Here is a 27122-nt window from a genome sequence, read left to right as displayed (position 1 = left end):
GAATTGAGGTCAGGGCTTTGTGATGGCCACTCCAATACCTTGACTTTGTTGTCTTATGCTATTTTGCCACAACTTTGGAAGTATGCTTGGGGTCATTGTCCATTTGGAAGACCCGTTTGCGACCAAGATTTAACTTCTGATGTCTTGAGATGTTGCTTCAATATATCCACATAATTTTCCTTCCACATGATGCCATCTATTTTGTGAAATGCACCAGTCCCTCCTGCAGCAAAGCACCCCCACAACATGATGCTGCCACCCCCTGCTTCACAGTTAGGACGGTGTTCTTCAGCTTGCAAGCCTCCCCCTTTTTCCTCCAAACATAACAATGGTCTTTATGGCCAAACAGTTCTAATTTTGTTTCATCAAACCAGAGGACATTTCTCAAAAAAGTACGATCTTTGTCCCCATGTGCAGTTGCAAATCATAGTCTGGCTTTATCATGGTGGTTTTGGAGCAGTGGCTTCTTCCTTGCTGAGCGGCCTTTCAGGTTATGACGATTTCGAACCCGTTTTACTGTGGATATAGATACTTTTTGTACCTGTTTCCTCCAGCATCTTCACAGGGTCCTTTGCTGTTGTTCTGGGTTTGATTTCGCACCAAAGTACGTTCATCTCTAAGAGACAGAACGTCTCCTTCCTGAGCGGGATGATGGCTGCGTGGTCCCATGGTGTTTATACTTCGTACTATTGTTTGTACAGATGATCGTGGTACCTTCAGGCATTTAGAAATTGCTCCCAAGGATGAATCAGACTTATAAGTGAAATAATCTGTCTGTAAACAATTGTTGGAAAAAGTACTTGTGTCATGTACAAAGTAGATGTCCTAACTGACTTGCCAAAACTATAGTTTGTTAACAAGAAATTTGTGGAGTGGTTGAAAAACGAGTGTTAATGACTTCAACCTAAGTGTATGTAAACTTCTGACTTAAACTGTATGTGGTTGTTTATTGTGCTATACCCCAGTAGAGCAGCAGAACTTGGACAGAGAGACTACGAAACTCCTAAAGCAGCCTGTATGCATAAACATGAGAGGAAAGTAGATAGTGTGCATATAGGCCTACTGAACACAATAAGTGCATCAAAAAGTGGAGATTTTGGTTCACCCAAACTAAAAGATTTAAATCGGAGAGAAAAATAGATATGTGTGTGTGAGAAAGAGAGTGTGTGTGTGTGTGTGTGTCTGTATATGCAGGTGTACTATCTCACCTGTAGTGGATGACTGGTGGGTTAGCTTTGGCAGAGCAGTGAAACTTTACCAGATTGCCCTCCAGTATGGGCTGGGGCTCAACAGATAGGTTGACCAGGGGCAGGTCTACATGGGAGAGAACAGAAGATTAGTCTATAAACCAATGCCAGAAAATGGTGTTAATATTAGAACAGCCTCAAGTCCTGCCGAGACCGAGACTGTCCTATGGACATCGCACAGGTGTCTGTGCCTGGGTCGTGCTAGTAAGGGCACACTACTAAAAATGCTTCAAAACATTCTCGAAATGGAACTTAAAAAATGTGTATTGGAAATCAATGTCAAATTTTACTGCTCACATACACACATTTATCAGATGTTATTATGGGTGTAGCGAAATGCTTGAGTTTCTAGTTCAAAAAGTGCAGTAGTAACTAACAATTCACAACAATAGAAACAAACCTGTGTTAACGAGAGAATCACTGACATGATGTCAGCTGGTCCTTTTGTGGCAGGGCTGAAATGCAGTGGAAATGTTTTGGGGGGATTCCGTTCATTTGCATGGCAAAGAGGGACTTTGCAATTCATTGCAATTTATCTGATCACTCTTCCTAACATTCTGGAGTATCTGCAAATTGCCATCATACAAACTGAGGCAGCAGAATGTGAAAATTAATATTTGTGTCATTCTCAAAAATGATGGCCACGACTGTACTTTTGAAATAAGTTATACAGAATGTAAACATTACTAAAGTGAATAGTGTTCCATTGTTAAAGTGACCAGTGATTCCATGTCTATGTACATAGGGCAGCAGCCTCTAAGGTGCATGGTTGAGTAACCTGGTGGTAGTCGGCTAGTAATGCTATTCTGATGGCCATTCTGATGGCCTTGAGATAGAAGCAATTTTTCAGTCTCTCTGACCCAGCTTTGATACACCTGTACTGACCTCACCTTCTGGATGTTAAGGGGGTGAATAGGCCTTGGCTTGGGAGGTTGATGTCCTTGATTATCTTTTTGCCATTCCTGTGACATCGGGTGCCGTAGGTGTCATGTAGGATAGGCAGTATGCCCACGGTGATGCAGGAGAGCCCTGCAGTTGCAGGCAGTGCAATTGCCACAACTGTAAACATTTGTGAGGTTCTTAGGGGACAAGCCACATTTCTTCAGCTTCCTGAGGTTGAAGAGGTGCTGTTGTGCCTTCTTCACAACACTGTCTGTGTGGTTGAATAATTTCAGATTGTCAGTGATGTGTACACGCAGGAACTTGTAGCTTATCTCCTTCTCCACTGAGGTCCTGTCGATGTGGAAATGGTAGTGCTCCCTCTGCTGTTTCCTGAAGTCCACAATCAGCTCCTTTGTTTTGTTGGCATTGAGGAGAGGTTATTTTCCTGGCACCACTCTGCCAGGGCCCTCAACTCCTCCCTGTAGGCGGTCTCATCATTGTTGGTAATCAGGCCTACTACTTTTGTAACGTCTACAAAAGTTATTGAGTTTGAGGCCTGCGTTGACACGCAGTCATGGGTGAACAGGGAGTACAGGAGGGGGACTGAGCACGCACCCTTGTAGGGCCCCAGTGTTGAGGATCAGCGAAGTGGAGGTGTTATTTCCTACCTTCACCACCTGGGGTCGGTCCGTCAGGAAGACTGGGATAGGGAGAGATTGAATATGTCCGTAAACACTCCAGCCAGCTGGTCTGCGGATGCGGCTAGGGAAGCCGTCTGGGCCGGCAGCCTTGCGAGGCTTAACACGCTTAAATGTCTCACTCACGTCGGCCACGGAGAAGGAGAGCCCACAGTCCTTGGGAGTGGGCTTGTTCGGTGGCACTGTGTTGTCCTCAAAATTGGTGAAGGTGTTTAGCTTGTCCGGGAGCAAGACGTCTGTGTCCGCGACATGGCTGATTGTCCCTCTGTAATTCATGATTGTTTCATGTCTGATCCATTGAATTGCAATTCTACTTTGTCTCTGTACTTACGTTTTTGCCTGTTTGATTGCCTTACGGAGGGAATAACTACACTGTTTGTATTCAACCTTATGCCGAGTCACCTTGCCATGGTTAAATGCGGTGGTTCGCACTTTAAGTTTTGAGCGAATGCTACCGTCTATCCACTGTTTCTGATTTGGATAGGTTTAAATAGTCACAGTGGGAACAACATCGCATATACACTTCCTGTTGAACTTAGTCACCGTGTCCATGTACATGTCAATGTTATTCTCAGAGGTTACCTGGAACATATCCCAGTCCATGTGATCAAAATAATCTTGAAGCATGGATTCCGATTGGTCAGACTAGCGTTGAACAGACCTTAGCAAGGTAAAGTTTCTGCCTAAAGGAAAGGAGAAGCAGAATGAAGTCATGATCTGATTTGCGGAAGGGAGGGCGGTGAGGGCCTTGTAGGGAGTAGCAGTGATCAAGCGTTTTAGTAGCGTGAGTACTACAGTCAATGTGTTGATAGAACTTTGGTAGCGTTTTCTTCAAATTTGCTTTGTTAAAATCCCCAGCTACAATAAATGCAGCCTCAGGATATGCGGTTTACAGTTCGCACAAAGTCCAGTGTAGCTCAGCTTGTCGTAGTATCGGCTTGAGGGGAATATATACAGCTGTGACTATAACCAAAGATATTTTGGGGGGGAGGTAATACGGTTGGCATTTGATTGTGAGGTTTTCTAGGTTTGGTGATCAAAAGGACTTGAGTGTCTGTAGGTTATCACAATCACACCATGAGTAGTTAATCATTAAACACACACCACCGCCTTTCTTCTTCCCGGAGAGTTCTTTATTCCTGTCTGCGCAATGTACTGAGAACCCAGCTGGCTGTATGGACGGGGACAGTATATCCGGAGAGAGCCATGATTCCTTGAAACAGTATGTTACAGTCCCTGCTGTTTCTCTGGAAGGAGATACTCACCCTGAGCTCCTCTACTTCATTATCCAGAGACTGAACATTAGCGAGTAATATACTCGGAAGCAGTGGATGGTGTGCACATCTCCTGAGTCGGACTAGAAGTCCAGGCAGAATACCTCTTCTCAGCCGGCAGCGTTTTGGAGCAGCCTCTCGGATAAGTTCAATTGCCATGGGGGGTATGGACAAAAGATCAAATTCGGGAAGTCGTATTCCTGGTCATAATCTTGAGAGACCGTCGCTCTGATATCCAAAAGTTCTTTCTGGCTGTATGTAATAACGTTAAAAAGTCCAGCTAATCCCCATGTTTCACACCCTTTTCTGTTTTGGTGCCTAATGAACACTCCCCATTAGACAGGGAGAGAGGATGTGTTAACCAACATTGGATATGGCGACAGCATCTAGGGCTCAATGAAATTAAAGGGATAGTTCGGGATTTTGGCAATGAAGCCCTTTATCTACTTCAGTCAGATTAATTAGTGGATACAATTTCTATGTATCTGAGTGCAATTTGAAGGATGTTGCTATCAAGCCCTTGCGCAATTGCTAACTAGCGTTAGCTTGACTGGAAGATTGCTAACTAGCATTAACTTGACTATTGGAAGTCTATGGGAACAGCTAGCATGCTAGATTTCCAGTCATTTCGCTTATGCTAGCTAGCATTGGCTCGCGAAACGAACTAACTTTCTTCTTACTGGACACAGATACATAAAAATGGTATCCATAAGTTAATCTGAATCTTTGGAAGTAAATATTGCCATCCCTTTAAACACCCAGTGCAGCATTTGCTGAAATAGTGCTTAACGACATATTGTGGTTAATTGTAAAAGGGTTAATTCGGTTCCCTATTAGCTTTTGCAGAAGCAGAAGCTATTCTTCCCACAACAAAATCAGACTTAAAGTGGAATTTCACCCTGGCTCTGTCATAGCATACAGTCATGACTACATTCACAACATTACGTTTTTAATCATAAACAACACAATTATCAAACCACAAGCTAGAACTAGCACATTTTAATTTCACAGGCAGAATTGGGCAGTTTCGACTACCTGTGTATTCGTCTGCTCATAGTGAACCACAAAGTCTGGCATTCATAGCGAAGGCTGATACCGCATGCCAGGTAGAGGGGGCGTGCCCACAAACTTGAATAATGACGCTGTTTACTTCGTACGACCAACACACAGTAATCACAGAACTTCTCTACGATGACAGCTGAGAAGTGATGCGATATCATACATTTTTTTCCCCATTTACAACAAAAATGTAAGATTCTGAATTACAGGTAACCTTGCAAGCCTAGCCAGCCAAGTTAGCTAGCTAACATTACAGTCCTGTATTGCCATCAGCTAAATAATTTAGCTATCTTTTGGTATATACACTGTCAGTCAATTTTGCCTATTCCATGGTAGTCACTGCTAGTTTGTTCATTCTATCTGACTGACGCAAGCTAGCTAATGTTACCAAATAAAGAGTATCTCAATTGATAGACATCTATTCCATACTTGTCTGGAAAACACTCCGTTACTAAAAATAGAATTGTCAGTATAGCTACAGTGACTCACTAACTCATGTGTATAATTAATTTATGGTTGGTTCGTTGGTTCTCAGCCAGTCTCAGCTGGCCAGCAATCTTGCTGCCAATTTAGTGAGACTAGTAAGGCAACAGCACGCTGAAAATATTGAAATGTCCTTGTTAGGTATACTTAGCTAGCCAGTCAAATATAGATAAATACAATTAGTGGAGTCGTTAAATTGTGTGTTTTGTTGTAGGTGGTACAGAATCTGGGTCCACCAACAAGGTGAAGGTAGGTTGGCCAAAATATTTACAAGCTGACAGCTAAAAATAGGTCAATTTACAGTAAGCATGGTATAAACATGAATTGGGTAGTATGATTTGTGTTATGGGGTTACAGGTGATTAGACTTAGCCTGAGGACCACAGAGTACCTTCCAGACCATGTAATCCATTTAGTTTACCCCTTTGCTAAAACTCAGGTTATATGTAATCATTCCCCGGTGCCCTGCTGAAAAGTACCCCAAAGTGGGGGCCTTTTTGGATACACACCTTACGGTTATGGAGCACAACAGATTGTGGGACAGAAACCAGCAAGGAACACTGAAAAGGTATACAATCAAGACTACAACAGTAATGACACAAGCGCTTTATTCTCTCTGCAGATTCTCAAGACAATACCAATTCCTGTGGAAAGGGCAACTATTGACAATTATATGTCAAAGTCAATGGACTGGGGAGGTTTAGACAGTACTTTGAGATGAGGAAGGGAGTTTTGGTTGTGCAGGGTTATGCTTAGACAGTTAATGTTTTGAGTGATTGAGGTGCACTTTCTCAATCTCCCATACATAAATTCATACTGTGCAAGAACTGCCTTCCTAAGACTTTTCACACCTTTAGCCCAGCCCATTGACATTGTTGACTGATCTTTCCTCTAAAAAGCAGCTCCTAATGTCCCCTCATTGTGCCTAAACAATATGCTAGATGGCAAAGAGATCAACTGAATGGTACAAACAAAGGCATGTTGCCCTACGTCTCTTCCACAAAGTGTAAAATGCTTTGTTGTTGATGTTACATGTTTGCTAACAAGTTATAAATGTGATGTGTGGCGCATAATAAGTTAGCAGGCACCAGGCTAACTAGCTTGCTAACAAGTTATAAATGTGAGGCGTGGCGCATAATAAGTTAGCAGGCACCAGGCTAACTGTAATCAAATCAAATCAAATCAAATTTATTTTATATAGCCCTTCGTACATCAGCTGATATCTCAAAGTGCTGTACAGAAACCCAGCCTAAAACCCCAAACAGCAAGCAATGCAGGTGAAGAAGCACGGTGGCTAGGAAAAACTCCCTAGAAAGGCCAAAACCTAGGAAGAAACCTAGAGAGGAACCAGGCTATGTGGGGTGGCCAGTCCTCTTCTGGCTGTGCCGGGTGGAGATTATAACAAAACATGGTCAAGATGTTCAAATGTTCATAAATGACCAGCATGGTCGAATAATAATAAGGCAGAATAGTTGAAACTGGAGCAGCAGCACAGTCAGGTGGACTGGGGACAGCAAGGAGTCATCATGTCAGGTATTCCTGGGGCATGGTCCTAGGGCTCAGGTCCTCCGAGAGAGAGAAAGAAAGAGAGAATTAGAGAGAGCATATGTGGGATGGCCAGTCCTCTTCTGGCTGTGCCGGGTGGAGATTATAACAGAACATGGCCAAGATGTTCAAATGTTCATAAATGATCAGCATGGTCGAATAATAATAAGGCAGAACAGTTGAAACTGGAGCAGCAGCACAGCCAGGTGGACTGGGGACAGCAAGGAGTCATCATGTCAGGTAGTCCTGGGGCATGGTCCTAGGGCTCAGGTCCTCCGAGAGAGAGAAAGAGAGAAGGAGAGAATTAGAGAACGCACACTTAGATTCACACAGGACACCGAATAGGACAGGAGAAGTACTCCAGATATAACAAACTGACCCTAGCCCCCCGACACATAAACTACTGCAGCATAAATACTGGAGGCTGAGACAGGAGGGGTCAGGAGACACTGTGGCCCACTCCGAGGACACCCCCGGACAGGGCCAAACAGGAAGGATATAACCCCACCCACTTTGCCAAAGCACAGCCCCCACACCACTAGAGGGATATCTTCAACCACCAACTTACCATCCTGAGACAAGGCTGAGTATAGCCCACAAAGACCTCCGCCACGGCACAACTTAAGGGGGGGGGGGGGGGGGGGGCGCCAACCCAGACAGGATGACCACATCAGTGACTCAACCCACTCAGGTGACGCACCTCCTCCAGGGACGGCATGAGAGAGCCCCAGTAAAGCCAGTGACTCAGCCCCTGTAATATTTGTGTTGTGGAGAAATGACCAGGCAGGAGGTGGGAGTACAGTTAGTTTTCGTTTAGTCAAAACCCCTCGTGCTCTACAGTTCCCGGCACCCCAGTGCGCATGTGCATTTCCTATTAGGTGTAGTAACATAACACTGCCGTAATGCATTACTGCTTAGTAACAGCACAGTAACTAATATAAACAGATGTAGATCCCAGATACTACACTAACTAGCTAGCCAACTCCAGTAATGTGCTAACGTCTGCTGGAAAACTTAGCTTTAGGTTGCTAGTTGTAACAGCGTAGCTTGCTGTTTAGTAACTAGCCATATCTATGACTAAAAAGGGAAGAGGTTTAACAACCGAGATACAAAATATTTTATTTTTAGTCATAGATATGGCTACAGGTAGTTGTTTAGCTAGGTAATTTAGCTAATTAGTTAGCAAAATAAAACATTATTTGATTTCTCCCCTGTAACACAGTATGTTAGCCCAATATGGGTTTCAGTAGTTAAACTAATGTTAGCTAGCTAGCTAGGTGGCTTGCAGGAAAAAATTACTTACTTAGCTAGACAACGTATTTGTCATCTGCCCTCTTGGATCTGGTATCGGTTGTAGCTGAGCTCCTAACGTTAGCTAAATCCAACTCTTTGTTTCGAATCCTCTTCACTATATTCCGGTTAAAACATGTATGATTGAATATCAACATGTAGCAAATAGATGGTCCATCGACAAATTCGTTTTGATCAGAGGAATCACTTGAAGTCATTGCGTCTGGTAAATTCTTTCAGTATTGCCTAAAGGATTGTTGTTAGGGGCCAGAGGATGAATCACCACCCAGTAGTTTTTCAGAGATTGTAAAAATGTGTTGGCTTGTATATTTTATAGGCTGCCAATAGGAACATCGCTGAAAGACGTCCAATGGCTCTATCGAAGAAGGACAACCATATCTAAACACAGAAAAAAGTATGATCAGTATAACATAGAGCCTTCGCAAAATGCCACAAAGCAGGACAGTGACCTTAAAGCCATCATAGGGTGAATAATTCAGTGTGCAAAACCCTGACCTGCCTTCCTCCTGGGCAATTATGTCTGAAACACATCTCACTGCCCTAGAAATGTATCAGACATGATGAAAACAAGCCCAATTTCCCCCAGGGTGAAATTCCCCTTTAACCCCATCAATCACGATGGCCTGAGTTATGTCGCCAAGATAATCGTGAAACCATGAACAGGCGTCAGAGCTCAGGCCTTCAATAAAATAGCATGATCACCAGCTTTTGACAGATCCACAAAGAAAGTAGCACATGCCATTTTAGTCTCTAAAGCATTGACAAGAACATTAACAACTAAAGTGGTTGCTGTAATAGTGCTATGCCCAGGCCTAAACCCTGATTGGTTTACATTCAAAATACATTTCTCAAATAAAAAAGATCAAAATTGTACATTTACCAATGATTCAAGAATCTTAGCTAGACAAAGAAGCCTTGAAATGGGGCGGTAATTATTAAGATCACTACTACCCCCTCTTATGGATTTGCAGCACAAGAGCTGATTTCCATACTTTTGGAATATTTCCTGATAAAATGTTACATAAAAAAAATGTGAGTTATTGAGCCAACAATGATGCACACTTAAGCAGAGCAGTATTCATTGGTCGCCTCCTGTGGATTTATTGTTGTCTGTTGCTAGCATAGCATCCAGGACTTCTTATTCTGTAAATAGCCCCCCCAAAAAGCTTTTGCTATCATTTCTCTGATCATTCAGCAAGTTTCCCCTAACAACATCCTGCCCAATATCATTGTGAATAGGCTTAGAGGTTATTTGAAAGAGAGAGCCCAGTGAAATAAAATGGTGATTAAATGCATAAATGATGGCATTTTTTTATGTAATGAGGTCAGTGTCTGAATTAATTTGTTGTGGCAGAGAGGAAGTAATAGAACCCTTCAGGGATTGGACAGTTTTCCAGAATCGTATTAATCACCAGTTTATTATTAATCGCTCTTTCTGACACTGATAGTAACTCCTTATTTACAATTTCAGTGAGCTCATCGGCTTTGTGTGCTGACATGTAGAGTGTGGAATCATCTGCATACATAGTCAATCTAGCTTTGTGTAAGACCCGTGGCAAATCATTTGTAAAAAATAAAGAGTAACGGCCCAAGGCAACTGCCCTGAAGGACACAACACTATACATATCTGACGTTAGAGAAGCTTCCATTGAAGACACTCTGGATTCCATTAGATAAATAACTTTCCAATGATCTGATGTTAGGTGATGCAGAGTTATTTGTTTGTGTTTCTATTCAATTACAATGTATGATCAATAACATCAAAGGCTGCACTTAAATCTAACAATACAGCTCCAACTGTCATCTTATTATGCATTTATTTAACCATTCATTAGTCCTCTGAGTCAGTGCAATACAAGTTGAGTAGTGCCCTTCTATATGCATGCTGAAAGTCAGTAGTTAACTTGTTCTCAAACAATTCTCTCCATCAATTTACCAAGGACAGGCAGCAAACTGATTTAGCGTCTGTTCGTGCCAGCAAATGGTGCTTTACTATTCTTAGGCAGCCCTGCAGCATTAGTGAAGAGTTGATCAATACAAGTGGACGTCACAGATCCAACACTATTGGTATGCACTCTAGTTGGTTGAGTGATAACCTGGGTCATATTACAGGCATTAGTCACAGTTTGAAGCTTCCTCTTGACAGGCCCGCTAGTGGCTTACCAGTCAAAGTTCAGGTCACCCAGAAAATAGATCTCTCTGTTAACATCACACATACTATCAAGCATTTCACACATATTATCCAAATACTGACATTTAGCATAAAAGAAGAGGCTTTAGATGAGGCAAGTGAACATACAACCACAACACTTCAACAACATTTGACATGCTTTAAACGAAAATGCGTCTGAACACATTCAGCAGCACCTCCCTCATAGGCATTCCTGTCTTTTCTGTCGATGTTACATCCTTGTATTGCTACTGCTGTATCATCAAATAATTATATAAGTAAGTTTCAGAGATAGCCAGTATATGATGATGTTAGCAAGCTATTAGATTTTTAAACGTTATTTTTAAGGCTACATATATTAATATGGGCTATTCTTAGCCCTTTCTTGGGTAGCTTATCAGAAAAAATTAAATAAAAACTTAGAAAGTCAGTCAATCAGGCACTTGTGAGTGTCAGTTGCTGTATGTGTGTGATATTGGGCTGAAGCTATTGACCCGGAAGCTTGGGTTTCTCCCTCCTCCCAGGCTTTTGGGACGGAGGGTGGACAATGAGCTTTTCGTAGCGGATGTAAGCAATGTCCCCATGCTTTCTTTCCACCTTTGGCACACAGCTTCAGAGAAGTCCTCGTTGAGGAAGATGTTGATTCCTTTCAAGTTCTCGGCTCTCTCCAGAACAGCCATCTTTTCCTTGAACCTTAGGAACTTGACCACTATTGGCATGGGTCTGTCACCTGGGCTGGTTGCAGATTTCCCAGACCTGTGGGCGCGCTCCGCCTCAATCTTCCAATGATCCATCGGCAGCTTTGCAATGATTTATTTTCTCACTTTCTCCTCAGACTCCAGACGTCCAGGTCTCATGGGGAGACTCTGGTATGCCATCCACAACAATGTTATTCCTCCTGGATCAAATCAAATCTAATTTTATTTGTCACATACACATGGTTAGCAGATGTTAATGCGAGTGTAGCGAAATGCTTGTGCTTCTAGTTCCGACAATGCAGTAATAACAAGTAATCTAACTAACAATTCCAAAACTACTGTCTTGTACACAGTGTAAGGGGATAAAGAATATGTACATAAGGATATATGAATGAGTGATGGTACAGAGCAGCATAGGCAAGATACAGTAGATGGTATCGAGTACAGTATATACATATGAGATGAGTATGTAAACAAAGTGGCATAGTTAAAGTGGCTAGTGATACATGTATTACATAAGAATACAGTCGATGATATAGAGTACAGTATATACGTATGCATATGAGATGAATAATGTAGGGTAAGTAACATTATATAAGGTAGCATTGTTTAAAGTGGCTAGTGATATATTTACATCATTTCCCATCAATTCCCATTATTAAAGTGACTGGAGTTGAGTCAGTGTCAGTGTGTTGGCAGCAGCCACTCAATGTTAGTGGTGGCTGTTTAACAGTCTGATGGCCTTGAGATAGAAGCTGTTTTTCAGTCTCTCGGTCCCAGCTTTGATGCACCTGTACTGACCTCGCCTTCTGGATGATAGCGGGGTGAACAGGCAGTGGCTCGGGTGGTTGATGTCCTTGATGATCTTTATGGCCTTCCTGTGACATCGGGTGGTGTAGGTGTCCTGGAGGGCAGGTAGTTTGCCCCCGGTGATGCGTTGTGCAGACCTCACTACCCTCTGGAGAGCCTTACGGTTGAGGGCGGAGCAGTTGCCGTACCAGGCGGTGATACAGCCCGACAGGATGCTCTCGATTGTGCATCTGTAGAAGTTTGTGAGTGCTTTTGGTGACAAGCCAAATTTCTTCAGCCTCCTGAGGTTGAAGAGGCACTGCTGCGCCTTCTTCACAATGCTGTCTGTGTGAGTGGACCAATTCAGTTTGTCTGTGATGTGTATGCCGAGGAACTTAAAACTTGCTACCCTCTCCACTACTGTTCCATCGATGTGGATAGGGGGGTGTTCCCTCTGCTGTTTCCTGAAGTCCACAATCATCTCCTTAGTTTTGTTGACGTTGAGTGTGAGGTTATTTTCCTGACACCACACTCCGAGGGCCCTCACCTCCTCCCTGTAGGCCGTCTCGTCGTTGTTGGTAATCAAGCCTACCACTGTTGTGTCGTCCGCAAACTTGATGATTGAGTTGGAGGCGTGCGTGGCCACGCAGTTGTGAGTGAACAGGGAGTACAGGAGAGGGCTCAGAACGCACCCTTGTGGGGCCCCAGTGTTGAGGATCAGCGGGGGGGGAGATGTTGTTGCCTACCCTCACCACCTGGGGGCGGCCCGTCAGGAAGTCCAGTACCCAGTTGCACAGGGCGGGGTCGAGACCCAGGGTCTCGAGCTTGATGACGAGCTTGGAGGGTACTATGGTGTTGAATGCCGAGCTGTAGTCGATGAACAGCATTCTCACATAGGTATTCCCCTTGTCCAGATGGGTTAGGGCAGTGTGCAGTGTGGTTGAGATTGCATCGTCTGTGGACCTATTTGGGCGGTAAGCAAATTGGAGTGGGTCTAGGGTGTCAGGTAGGGTGGAGGTGATATGGTCCTTGACTAGTCTCTCAAAGCACTTCATGATGACGGAAGTGAGTGCTACGGGGCGTTTAGCTCAGTTACCTTAGCTTTCTTGGGAACAGGAACAATGGTGGCCCTCTTGAAGCATGTGGGAACAGCAGACTGGTATAGGGATTGATTGAATATGTCCGTAAACACACCGGCCAGCTGGTCTGCGCATGCTCTGAGGGCGCGGCTGGGGATGCCGTCTGGGCCTGCAGCCTTGCGAGGGTTAACACGTTTAATTGTCTTACTCACCTCGGCGGCAGTGAAGGAGAGACCGCATGTTTTCGTTGCAGGCCGTGTCAGTGGCACTGTATTGTCCTCAAAGCGGGCAAAAAAGTAATTTAGTCTGCCTGGGAGCAGGACATCCTGGTCCGTGACTGGGCTGGATTTCTTCCTGTAGTCCGTGATTGACTGTAGACCCTGCCACATGCCTCTTGTGTCTGAGCCGTTGAATTGAGATTCTACTTTGTCTCTGTACTGACGCTTAGCTTTTTTGATAGCCTTGTGGAGGGAATAGCTGCACTGTTTGTATTCGGTCATGTTACCAGACACCTTGCCCTGATTAAAAGCAGTGGTTCGCGCTTTCAGTTTCACGCGAATGCTGCCATCAATCCACGGTTTCTGGTTAGGGAATGTTTTAATCGTTGCTATGGGAACGACATCTTCAACGCACGTTCTAATGAACTCGCACACCGAATTAGCGTATTCGTCAATGTTGTTGTCTGACGCAATACGAAACATGTCCCAGTCCACGTGATGGAAGCAGTCTTGGAGTGTGGAGTCAGCTTGGTCGGACCAGCGTTGGACAGACCTCAGCGTGGGAGCCTCTTGTTTTAGTTTCTGTCTGTAGGCAGGGATCAACAAAATGGAGTCGTGGTCAGCTTTTCCGAAAGGGGGGCGGGGCAGGGCCTTATATGTGTCGCGGAAGTTAGAGTAACAATGATCCAAGGTCTTTCCACCCCTGGTTGCGCAATCGATATGCTGATAAAATTTAGGGAGTCTTGTTTTCAGATTAGCTTTGTTAAAATCCCCAGCTACAATGAATGCAGCCTCCGGATAAATGGTTTCCAGTTTGCAAAGAGTCAAATAAAGTTCATTCAGAGCCATCGATGTGTCTGCTTGGGGGGGATATATACGGCTGTGATAATAATCGAAGAGAATTCTCTTGGTAGATAATGCGGTCTACATTTGATTGTGAGGAATTCTAAATCAGGTGAACAGAAGGATTTGAGTTCCTGTATGTTTCTTTCATCACACCATGTCACGTTAGCCATAAGGCATACGCCCCCTTCTTCTTCTTACCAGAAAGATGTTTGTTTCTGTCTGCGCGATGCGTGGAGAAACCCGTTGGCTGCACCGCCTCGGATAGCGTCTCTCCAGTGAGCCACGTTTCCGTGAAGCAAAGAACGTTACAGTCTCTGATGTCCCTCTGGAATGCTACCCTTGCTCGGATTTCATCAACCTTGTTGTCAAGAGACTGGACATTGGCAAGAAGAATGCTAGGGAGTGGTGCACGGTGTGCCCGTCTCCGGAGTCTGACCAGAAGACCGCCTCGTTTCCCTCTTTTTCGGAGTCGTTTTTTTGGGTCGCTGCATGGGATCCGCTCCGTTGTCCTGTTTGTAAGGCAGAACACAGGATCCGCGTCGCGAAAAACATATTCTTGGTCGTACTGATGGTGAGTTGACGCTGATCTTATATTCAGTAGTTCTTCTCGACAGTATGTAATGAAACCTAAGATGACCTGGGGTACTAATGTAAGAAAGAACACGTAAAAAAACAAAAAACTGCATAGTTTCCTAGGAACGCGAAGCGAGGCGGCCATCTCTGTCGGCGCCGGAAGTAAATTGATTGTTGTTGATTGTCCCTCTAGATTGTCTGTTGCAATGACTGACTGACAGACAGTGCTGATGACATCTCGCGTTGACTTACAGTTTGTTGTCAACTTGCTGCAAATCTCTTACAGGACATCCACCTCTGCCTGGGAGAACTGCAAACTGTTCTCTAGGCGGGACACTACTTTCCCAACTGACCAACATCCGGTGTAATGGCAGAGCACCAAATTCAAATAAAATTACTATAAATATTACAATTTCATGAAATTACACATGCAATACACCAAAATAAAGCTACACTTGTTGTTAATCCAGCCAGCGAAAGCAAACCATGCTATTATCTGAGGACAGCACCCCATCAAACAAACACAGACAATAATATTTCAACCCGCCAGGCGGAACATGAAACTCGGAAATAAAGATATAATTCATGCCTTACCTTTGAAGAGCTTCTTCTGTTGGCACTCCAATATGTCCCATAAACATCACAAATGGTCCTTTTGTTCGATTAATTCCGTCGTTATATATCCAAAATGTCCACTTATTTGGCACATTTGATCCAGAAAAACACTGGTTCCAAATCGCGCAACATGACTACAAAATATCTCAGAAATTACCTATAATCTTTGTCCAAACATTTCAAACAAATTTCCTAATACAACTTTAGGTATTTTTTTAATGTAAATATTTGATACAATTTAAGACGGGATAAACTGCGTTCAATACCGGAGGAAAACAAAGTGGAGCGTGCTTTCAGGTTGCGCGCCTCTATCAAACAAGACACGTCCCTTGACCCTCATTCTGAACAGGGCTACGTCTTCATTTCTCAAAGGAAAAAACATAAACCAATTTCTAAAGACTGTTGACATCCAGTGGAAGCGATAGGAACTGCAAGCAACTGCCTTAGAATTCTAGATTCCCAATGAAAACGCATTGAAAAGAGAGTTACCTCAATATTTTTTTTCTGGATGGTTTGTCCTCGGGGTTTCGCCTTCCAATAAGTTCTGTTATACTCACAGATGTCATTCAAACAGTTTTAGACACTTCAGAGTGTTTTCTATCCAACAAATACAAAGAATAAAAATAATATGCATATCCTAGCTTCTGGGCCTGAGTAGCAGGCAGTTTACTTTGGGCACGTTTTTCATCCGGACGTGAAAATACTACCCTCAATCCCAAAGAAGTTAAAAGTCCTGGACCTCTCTGGTCAGATAATCCCTTGTTTTGTTAGTTGAGTCCACCAGAAATTTGACAACGCTATTTTCCTGTTTCTGTAACAATTGTTTGTCGATATTTAAAATATTGAAAAGATCACGCTTCTGTGAATGTCAAAACACTGTCTTCTCCATACTTCCCACCTTCTTTAGCTTTGGGTGGCATGATGGTAGAAACTTAGGTTACCTCTGTTACTCCACGCAATTCCAACCAGCACAGCTCGCAGCCCCGATGGAACCAGCAAAAAACAGCAGGGATTTAATCAGCCACAAGCCTGGGACTGTCTGCGGTCGCAGCTACAAGGGCTAACCGTGTCGTGGACTTTTTAGTGTCTGTAAAACCAGATTGACTTCCCTAATAGAGTAAGTCGATTCAGATGTGTGTGTGTGTGGTCTGTCTGTCTGTCTGTCTGTGTGTTTGTGTGAGAATATGTGTGTGTGTTAGCACAGGCACGTGCGTGAGCGTATGACCCCAATCGAATGCAGATGGATTCAGTTGTCAGAGTCAGATATGTGTGATTGCAAGAAGCAGCCTATTAACAACTGTATAAACATTGTTGCAGTGGCTGGCGTTTGATGCTATCCTGACCCCCGGTAAAGACATTTTCACACAGCAGTGCTTAAACCGGTTAATTAAAGATTCACTCAGTCAAATGTTGGAGATAAAAGAGCAAAACAAAGCAAACAACAAACAGAGCGGAAAGGGCTCGTTAATACTCTCCTCTGTAATGGCTGATATTTTCCATTCAGATTAATTGGAGCCTCGTTTCACTTGCTAATTGCTACATTAGAAATGTATGCAACTTTTTAAAGAATACCCGTGATTAAGGACAGCTCCGGATGAAAGCAACTAACACATAAATTAAACAAATTAAGCAAACAACAGTGTTCAGACGAATGAACTGAATGTGCCTTCAGTGGGAGCGTTTGGAGCGATGTCTTTGTCAGGGTCCTTTTTCGGGCTGTTTTCAAAACAAATCACACTAAGTTAAATAATCCACTGCTGAAATTACTGAAACGGAGTGGGATTGTGCAAATACAACAGGCTATCCAAATTACCCCTGGCACTAGCCTAGGCAGCCTCAGCAGCCCCACAAGCACGCCAGAGATTGATAGCGGGGCCCGGAACCATCAAATGCTCTCTCACTCTGTAACTCTCAAAGTGCTTTAGATGTGCGCAGCGATGGGGCCCATTCTGTGCTGCTAGTTCCAAAAACGCTCTCTGTGATTTTCTTCAAAAGTACCGCTGATCTTTCATATAAGCAAATGGAACTCTTTCACTTTGACTTGTGCCGCCTTGATTGTGTTTGACTTATCAGGAAAAGGTTTAGAAAGTATACAAAATGACCTCCTGACCCTTTGGCCAAGGGGAGATTATAAATATCTATTTATGTAGCTTAGTGTGTTTTTCATTCAACAGATCTTGCCAGTGCATTATTGGTGATTGTCACATTGGTATAAGGATCGGGAGACAGGTGCTGGAATGCGTAATATGTTTTTTTATTATTACCCAAATTACAGTGTGCCATGTAAAGGCACAGGGACGAAGACCAAACAACATGTAAACAAAACACACAGGGTTGAAACCCAAACAAAAGAGTGAGGAGTACCTCGAATAAATAACACAAGCGCAGAATGATACCACACGGGACAAGACCCATAATCATCTGCACAATACAAGCGACACGAAAGCCAAAACAACACAGCACCAACGGACATTGTAAAAATAATGGACAGCCCAATGGAAGCCAAAGGGCACGTATATACAAAGACTAATCAGTGGGAATAGGGGATAGGTGTGCGTGATGAAATTTCCGGAGGGATCCTTGTCAATAATAACTTTCATGGATTAAAGATTCAGACATTAATTTCCCGTAAAATTAAATGGAATGCTTGTTATTCCCCCGTAAAGGCCTTGTAGGAAGCTTTGCTCAAATATTACAGGTAAAATATTGACAATTTACTCCCAGCTCCAAAGAAAAATAAATAATCCCCCAAATCTCCCAAAATATAAAGCAGTCACTTAAAAGCAAACATCCTTAGGTCAAGTCTTAACTCTTTTCTATATGTTGAAGAAACACTATTATATTAGTTTTTTATCCAAACACTTTTTCTGAAGTACTTTTATGAGGACAGTGTGATACAGAAGTAGCCATATACATTTCAGTCCGAGAGCAGTTGCATCAATTTAACCATGGCTAGGTCAGGGGTGTTAAGGGAAAGAGAGCTGTAGCCAGGCTGATAAAAGTACAGTTTAGGCTAACTAGGGGATCTCAAGATGCCACTCTTTGAGGAGTGTTATACTATAGCCCTTCTAACGGCACTTGAGTAATCCTACTGGAGTTTTCCATATGGGCTCTCAGCTGGAATTTACTTCCCAGAATACCACTACCACCTGAGGGGGCACGAGACACAGGAGGAATCCCTGAGGTGTTCCCCTAGGCTCTCAGCTGGGGCCAGTTCAGTTCAACTTCCATGGCTATAAATTGTGTGAGAGGAGATTGGGGATTCAGCTGCAGATCACTCCAGTCATACGCTACTTCTGACCTCTGCCAAACTCTCACACAAGCATGTATCAAAATATATCAAAATGTGTAGTGCTAAAACGAGCTATCTATGTGTTGGCGTGGATATAATAGTTTGTGGAGATTAGAAAGAGGAAAGCAATTTGTGTTATATAGAATGTACTTTATTCCGTGAAGTCACGTGAATGGAGCTGATTTTAGCGATTGTGATTGCATTCACACATCACTTCAATGAACGATTGCAATGGCGCAACACGTTTCTTTTCCTACTTCCATAACACCCTCACAGTATCTCCTGCCCCTGTTACACTCTAGAGTTGCGTTCTACCATGTATGAGCAGTCAGCAACCATCTTACAAATGGGTGGGAGTTTAAGTTGTGGACACTGCGTTGACTCATTAGCCGAGACACGGCAGCAAATGGAGGTTGGCCAAAGAAACAAGCTGACAAGCCATAAGACACACGCTTCAAAGTCTGGAACATCACTCCTTTCCATCAAGGCCAACCAATCAAACTTTCCCTCTTTGAAATATAAAGATGTTGTTTTACCATTGTCAGTCTGCTGTCTATTGTGGTTGAAGTACACACAATTGGAAAGCAGTAAATAAAAACAGCTAAATCAAATTTTATTGGTCACATAACCATATGTATTTGCTGTCTTGAATGGCTGCTCTTTTCCATGTTGTTACCTCCAGATATCTTCTTTAACTGTTGGAGGATGCCTGGTCCAGATCATTGTTGTGCTGTTTGCTCCCATTGCTGATGGACTACTTTGTTGAAAGAAGCAATGCTTTGTTGAGGAGCTCAGTAACAGGGTGGAGTGGGCATATGGCATTATTGTTACCTTAGCTGCTTTTATTTACTGCTTTCCAATTGTGTGTACTTCAACCACAATAGACAGCAGACTGACAATGGTAAAACAACATCTTCATATTTCAAAGAGGGAAAGATTGATTGGTTGGCCTTGATGGAAAAGTTTGGGAGTAGAAGCTACTGTTACGGAACAATAGAAGGCAAAATAACAACACCGACAACAATTATAAAAAGACACTTCTAAAGATAATTTTGTTCAAGAAAAAAGGTTGTCGAAAAGGGCTTGTTGTTGCTTGATTATCTGTTAATGTTTTTGTGCTTGTCATTCTTATGGAAATTAAACGCCTGTGCTTTTCAAAGTCGATCCACCTTTGAAGACTGCCTCAATCTACCCCAGTCTGTCGGTTCCAACTGACTTGAATATCGGTTCTACATTCGAAACAGCAGATACCTGTGGGCCGTATTTCTCATTAACAGTCAAATGCATTTCAATCAGGAAACACATTTGCACGTCGGACAGATGTTCTATTCATAATGCCTTATGTTGCAGGATTCATCTTTGTTTTAACACACACCTGCAGGGTTTGCAAATTAGATAGCCAACAAAGAAGGATGGGATGGAATGACACAACAAATAAAAGTGATTCCACCCACCTTATGAAGGCTAATGCACCGTTTGAAAATAGGGAGAGGTGGGGAACTGTATAATGAGAATGACTGGGAGAGGGGTCTTCATGTGTTTGTACATAATATCCTGGGGGTCTTGTTTAATGTGACCAGATGCAGATTCATAAATGCTTAGTTGCAGATGACAATATTACATCTCAGATTAGTCATTCCATTGGTGGAAAGGGGTACAAGGGATCTTCAGCTTTAAAGCTGAATTTATTTTAAAAAGCCAATGACTTTGACAATTACTAATTCATTTGCCATGAAATCTATGACAATGCAATGATGAAGGTTATGACAAAATTGGGCTCACAGGCTCAGTCACCCACAGGCACAAACATTACCCCCATGAAGCTCACCTATCATGTTCACTTGCTTAGGAGCCTTCTGTCAAAAAACCTGTGAAGTTGCTAATGGGGAGGTTCTTATAGAGAGATAGATACTTTTGGTGAATGTAAATTCATGGGACTATTTTAGCGAGAGCAGCAGACTCCTGGGAGAGACTGGGCAGCTTCCTTCAGCTTTTTGAAGCACTCTTCTTACTTTAGCTGTCAGAGTGAGTGTGTTTTTGCTGTGAAGAGATACATTGTGTGGCTATGAGAGAGAGAGAGAGAGAGAGAGAGAGAGAGAGAGTTTAAAAGTATTTTGTAAGGTGTTCCAAGACGATGGCGCAGAGAACATAAAAGTCCTTTTACCAAATTCAGTTCGGACATTTGGAACAGTTAGCAGGATAAAGTCCAGCGAACGAAGAGAGTACCCACCACATTTCTGAACAATAAAAATGCACAAATAAAAAGTTAGTAAACCCAAAATGGCTTTGTAAATAAAAGTATACCAGTGACTGAGCCTACGAGTGACTAGAGAAAGCCAGCCAACCTTGGTATACAAAGTGCAGTGGTGCGTAAGTGTTTTGCAGTTTAAAATAAATCTCAAAGTGCCATGGTAAAGAGTGTCAATTGATCTCAAACACTGAGCGGAAGCATTCATATATAAAATATCCCCATAGTTTAGTAAAGGCATACATGTAGCTGATACTAGCCTCCGTCTGGCTTCAAAAGAAAAACCGGCCTTATTCCTAAAATAAAATCCCAATTTCAGTTTACATTTTTTGTAAGTTGTTGATTATGCAATTTAAAAGAGAGGCCGTCAATCAATTAAAATTATATATTTTTATGATATTACAACCTCAATCTCCTTGCCCTGACAGGTAGTAATAGGTGAAAGGTTCAGTGGTCTATTTCAAGGTATTAAGATACTTTCTGTACAGTATCAGCAATGGGTACATACAGAGTGCTTACTGTACTGTAGAAATGTACATGAAGTGCTTAAATACAGTTGAAGTCGGAAGTTTACATACACCTTAGCCAAATACATTTAAACTCAGTTTTTCACAATTCCTGATATTTAATCCAAGTAAAAATTCATTGATTTAGGTCAGTTAGGATCACCACTTTATTTTAAGAATGTGAAATGTCAGAATAAGAGTAGAGAGAATGATTTATTTTAGCTTTTATTTCTTTCATAACATTCCCAGTGGGTCAGAAGTTTACATACGTTCAAAAGTGAATTGCTTTGCTTTTAAATTGTTTAACTTGGGTCAAACGTTTTGCGTAGCCTTCCACAAGCTTCCCACAATAAATTGGGTCAATTTTGGCCCATTCCTCCTGACAAAGCTGGTGTAACTAAGTCAGGTTTGTAGGCCTCCTTGCTCGCACACACTTTTTCAGTTCTGCCCACAAATGTTCTAAAGGATTGAGGTCAGGGATTTGTGATGGCCACTCCAATACCTTGACTTTGTTGTCCTTAAGCCATTTTGCCAAAACCTTGGAAGTTTGCTTGGGGTCATTGTCTATTTGGACGACCCATTTGCGACCAAGCTTTAACTTCTTGACTGATGCCTCTATTTATGATATAATTTACAAATATTTCACCTTTTTAAAAACTTTTTATTGAACAATGTTTTTTTTAATCAATTTGTATATTTGAGATTATCCACTATATTTGTTGATTTATTTGTTCTGTCTTTTCAGGTGGATCAAACTGAAATTGCAACCAACTTTCTAAGGCTTGTTTAACCCTTCTCTTGTGTTCGTTTCATGTTTTTATTTATTTTTTATTTCACCTTTATTTAACCAGGTAGGCTAGTTGAGAACAAGTTCTCATTTGCAACTGCGACCTGGCCAAGATAAAGCATAGCAGTATGAGCAGACAACACAGAGTTACACATGGAGTAAACAATTAACAAGTCAATAACACAGTAGAAAACAAAGGGGGAGTCTATATACAATGTGTGCAAAAGGCATGAGGTAGGCGAATAATTACAATTTTGCAGATTAACACTGGAGTGATAAATGATCAGATGGTCATGTACAGGTAGAGATATTGGTGTGCAAAAGAGCAGAAAAGTAAATAAATAAAAACAGTATGGGGATGAGGTAGGTGAAAATGGGTGGGCTATTTACCAATAGACTATGTACAGCTGCAGCGATCGGTTAGCTGCTCAGAGAGCTGATGTTTGAAGTTGGTGATGGAAATAAAAGTCTCCAACTTCAGCGATTTTTGCAATTCGTTCCAGTCACAGGCAGCAGAGTACTGGAACGAAAGGCGGCCAAATGAGGTGTTGGCTTTAGGGATGATCAGTGAGATACACCTGCTGGAGCGCGTGCTACGGATGGGTGTTGCCATCGTGACCAGTGAGCTGAGATAAGGCGGAGCTTTACCTAGCATGGACTTGTAGATGACCTGGAGCCAGTGGGTCTGGCGACGAATATGTAGCGAGGGCCAGCCGACTAGAGCATACAAGTCGCAGTGGTGGGTGGTATAAGGTGCTTTAGTGACAAAACGGATGGCACTGTGATAGACTGCATCCAGTTTGCTGAGTAGAGTGTTGGAAGCCATTTTGTAGATGACATCGCCGAAGTCGAGGATCGGTAGGATAGTCAGTTTTACTAGGGTAAGCTTGGCGGCGTGAGTGAAGGAGGCTTTGTTGCGGAATAGAAAGCCGACTCTTGATTTGATTTTCGATTGGAGATGTTTGATATGAGTCTGGAAGGAGAGTTTGCAGTCTAGCCAGACAACTAGGTACTTATAGATGTCCACATATTCTAGGTCGGAACCATCCAGGGTGGTGATGCTAGGCGGGCATGCGGGTGCAGGCAGCGATCGGTTGAAAAGCATGCATTTGGTTTTACTAGCGTTTGTTAATTAATTATGTGTTTCCGGTCCAAAATGACCACCCCATTATAGCTGATTATAAATCCATAATAATACATATATTATCACCTAAGATCTTTTTATCAACTTAAGTTCTTGTGAACATTACAAGTTTTGAACTTCTATTGGCTCTTTATGGCCTGTATGCCTCATTGACCTGAGCTCATACAACTAGTTTTTGAAAAAAAAAAAAAAAGAAAAAGCATAATATATTGATTATTTTGACTAAAACAAATACTCAGATGAAACCTATTGTGCTATTTATCACAGACTAATGTATGTCAAATTATAACAAGGAGCCTCTCCTCCTCACCAGTGTCATGATCAAAGATACGATCAAGAGCCTCACATAGAGTATATCGTTTGGTCATTGTGCTTGCTGCCAGAGAATGAATTGTGAGCAAGGCCTCAAAAAAGGTTTATATACACGAGAGCTGCAAGAAAAGTTCTATATATTATTGAAACAATGTTTGTTTGTGAGAATGCCAACAGGTGTGGTTCCCGTGGGGGAAAGATTCTACTAGGGAAATCCCATGGGGGTTTTCATGGAAGCCAAGAAGGGGAGTGAGGTGTGTGTGTGTGTGTTCAAACACACATGCATGTGGGGGTCTGGGAGAGGAAGTGTGTCCATCTGATGAATGGGCATATGCCTGAATTAAATTTTCTACACTAATTGCAGTCTCACCCATTCATTTCTAATGACCGGTCATTTTTGACCAGGAACACCACAGGTGTACAAAAGTTAAATAAAACACCCAAAATGTAATGGAAATCATCAAAATGTATTTTGTGTGGACAAAGTCATGGAACCTTATGACAATCAGATTAAATTAACTACATTTTTCAGAGAGAACTTGTAAATCGGTCAAATTCGACCAGAACACAGCCGAAGGGTTAAAGAATTACAACATTTCGAACATGATTTTGTTTTCGAATAACTGAAAGTGAGCATTTGTAATCTGAATAAAGGGAAAAAAACATTCTTTAACATGGGGTGAGGCATTCTTACTAATTTACTAGAGAACCATTTCGGATTTAAGTATAACTTTTGTATGACTGATGCCGTTAGGGAGAGGTCTTATGCTTTAAAATGTAATAATGTCTGCCCTCCAAATTCATATTCATTATATAAATATTGCCACGTCCTGACCATAGAGAGCTGTTTATTCTCTATGTTGGTTGGGGTGTGATAGTGACTAGGGTGGATCATCTAGGTGATTAATGGTTTATGTTGGCCTGGTATGGTTCCCAATCAGAGACGGATGTTTATCGTTGTCTCTGATTGGGGATCATATTTAGGCAGCCATTTCCATTTTTTTCCCCATTCCACATTTTTCATTGTGCTTGGTGGTATTTTGTCTATGTATATGTATATGAATAATTTTGCACGCCCAATTTTTCAGTTTTTGATTTGTTAAAAAAGTTTGAAATATCCAATAAATGTCGTTCCACTTCATGATTGTGTCCCACTTGTTGTTGATTCTTCACAAAAAAATACAGTTTTATATATTTATGTTTGAAGCCTGAAATATGGCAAAAGGTCGCAAAGTTCAAGGGGGCCGAATACTTTCGCAAGGCACTGTATATATAGTTACATATAGTTATATATAGTTATATAGATAGTTACAGTATATCACAAAAGTGAGTACACCCCTCAAAAAGTTCAACACACAGCCATTAATGTCTAAACTGCTGGCAACAAAAGTGAGTACACCCCTAAGTGAAAATATCCGAACTGGGCCCAATTAGCCATTTTCCCTCCCCGGTGTCATGTGACTCGTTAGTGTTACAAGGTCTCAGGTGTGAATGAGGAGCAGCTGTGTTAAATTTGGTGTCATCGCTCTCACACTCCCTCATACTGACTGGTCACTGGAAGTTCAACATGGCAAAGAACTCTCTGAGGATCTGAAAAAAATAATTGTTGCTCTACATAAAGATGGCCTGAGCTATAAGAAGATTGCCAAGACCCTGAAACTGAGCTGCAGCACGGTGGCCAAGACCATACAGCGGTTTAACTGGACATGTTCCATTCAGAACAGGCCTCGCCATGGTCGACCAAAGAAGTTGAGTGCACGTGCTCAGCGTCATATCCAGAGGTTGTCTTTGGGAAATAGACGTATGAGTGCTGCCAGCATTGCTGCAGAGGTTGAAGGGGTGGGGGTCAGCCTGTCAGTGCTCAGACGATATGCCCTACACTGCATCAAATTGGTCTGCATGGCTGTTGTCCCAGAAGGAAGCATCTTCTAAAGATGATGCAAAAGAAAGCCCGCAAACAGTTTGCTGAAGACAAGCAGACTAAGGACATGGATTACTGGAACCATGTCCTGTGGTCTGATGAGACCAAGAAACTTATTTGGTTCAGATGGTGTCAAGTGTGTGTGTGGCGGCAACCAGGTGAGGAGTACCAAGACAAGTGTCTCTTGCCTACAGTCAAGCATGGTGGTGGGAGTGTCATGATCTGGGGCTGCATGAGTGCTGCCGGCACTGGGGAGCTACAGTTCATTGAGGGAACCATGAATGCCAACATGTACTGTGACATACTGAAGCAGAGCATGATCCCCTCGCTTCGGAGACTGGGCCGCAGGGCAGTATTCCAACATGATAACGACCCCAAACACACCTCCAAGACGACCACTGCTTGCTAAATAAACTGAGGGTAAAGGTGATGGACTGGCCAAGCATGTCTCCAGACCTAAACCCTATTGAGCATCTGTGGGGCATCCTCAAACTGAAGGTGGAGGAGTGCAAGGTCTCTAATATCCACCAGCTCTGGGATGTTGTCATGGAGGAGTGGAAGAGGACTCCATTGGCAACCTGTGAAGCTCTGGTGAACTCCATGCCCAAGAGGGTTAAGGCAGTGCTGGAAAATGATGGTGGCCACACAAATATTGACACTTTGGGCCCAATTTGGACATTTTCACGCAGGGGTGTACTCACTTTTGTTGCCAGCGGTTTAGACATGAATGGCTGTGTGTTGAGTTATTTTGATGGGACAGCAAATTTACACTGTTACAAGCTGTACACACACTACTTTACATTGTAGCAAAGTGGCATTTATTCAGTGTTGTCACATGAAAAGATATACTCAAATATTTACAAAAATGTGAGGGGTGTACTGTATATAGAGATAGATACATAGAGATATAATCTATATATATCTATCTACAGTATATATCTATCTTTATCTCTATATCTCTTTATCTGTATATATTTTTATCTATGAGATAAAGATAGATATATATATATATATATATATATATATATATATATATATATATATATATATATATATATATATATACAGTGCCTTGCGAAAGTATTCGGCCCCCTTGAACTTTGCGACCTTTTGCCACATTTCAGGCTTCAAACATAAATAATAATTTTGCACGCCCAATTTTTCAGTTTTTGATTTGTTAAAAAAGTTTGAAATATCCAATAAATGTTGTTCCACTTCATGATTGTGTCCCACGTGTTGTTGATTCTTCACAAAAAAATACAGTTTTATATCTTTATGTTTGAAGCCTGAAATGTGGCAAAAGGTCGCAAAGTTCAAGGGGGCCGAATACTTTCGCAAGGCACTGTATATATATACAGTGCCTTGCAAAAGTATTCACCCCTCTTGGATTTTTTTCCTATTTTGCTGCATTACATCCTGCAATTTA

At 42.3% G+C, this 27122-nt stretch overlaps 1 protein-coding gene across 2 annotated transcripts in view; it reads right to left on the bottom strand.

The window, feature by feature from the left end:
- The window catches only part of LOC110538905 (kin of IRRE-like protein 3), a 300951-nt gene that overhangs the window by 59639 nt on the left and 214190 nt on the right, over positions 1-27122 (bottom strand). For both annotated transcript variants that reach the window (XM_036937674.1, XM_036937675.1), the window contains exon 6: positions 1209-1314. In XM_036937674.1, the coding sequence (XP_036793569.1) occupies positions 1209-1314 (106 nt within the window). The remainder of the gene's footprint in view (positions 1-1208; positions 1315-27122) is intronic.

The sequence above is a fragment of the Oncorhynchus mykiss genome, chromosome 12, assembly GCF_013265735.2.
Source record: "Oncorhynchus mykiss isolate Arlee chromosome 12, USDA_OmykA_1.1, whole genome shotgun sequence".
In the NCBI taxonomy this organism is placed as follows: Eukaryota; Metazoa; Chordata; class Actinopteri; order Salmoniformes; family Salmonidae; genus Oncorhynchus; species Oncorhynchus mykiss.
This window is presented reverse-complemented; position numbering and strand designations above follow the sequence as displayed.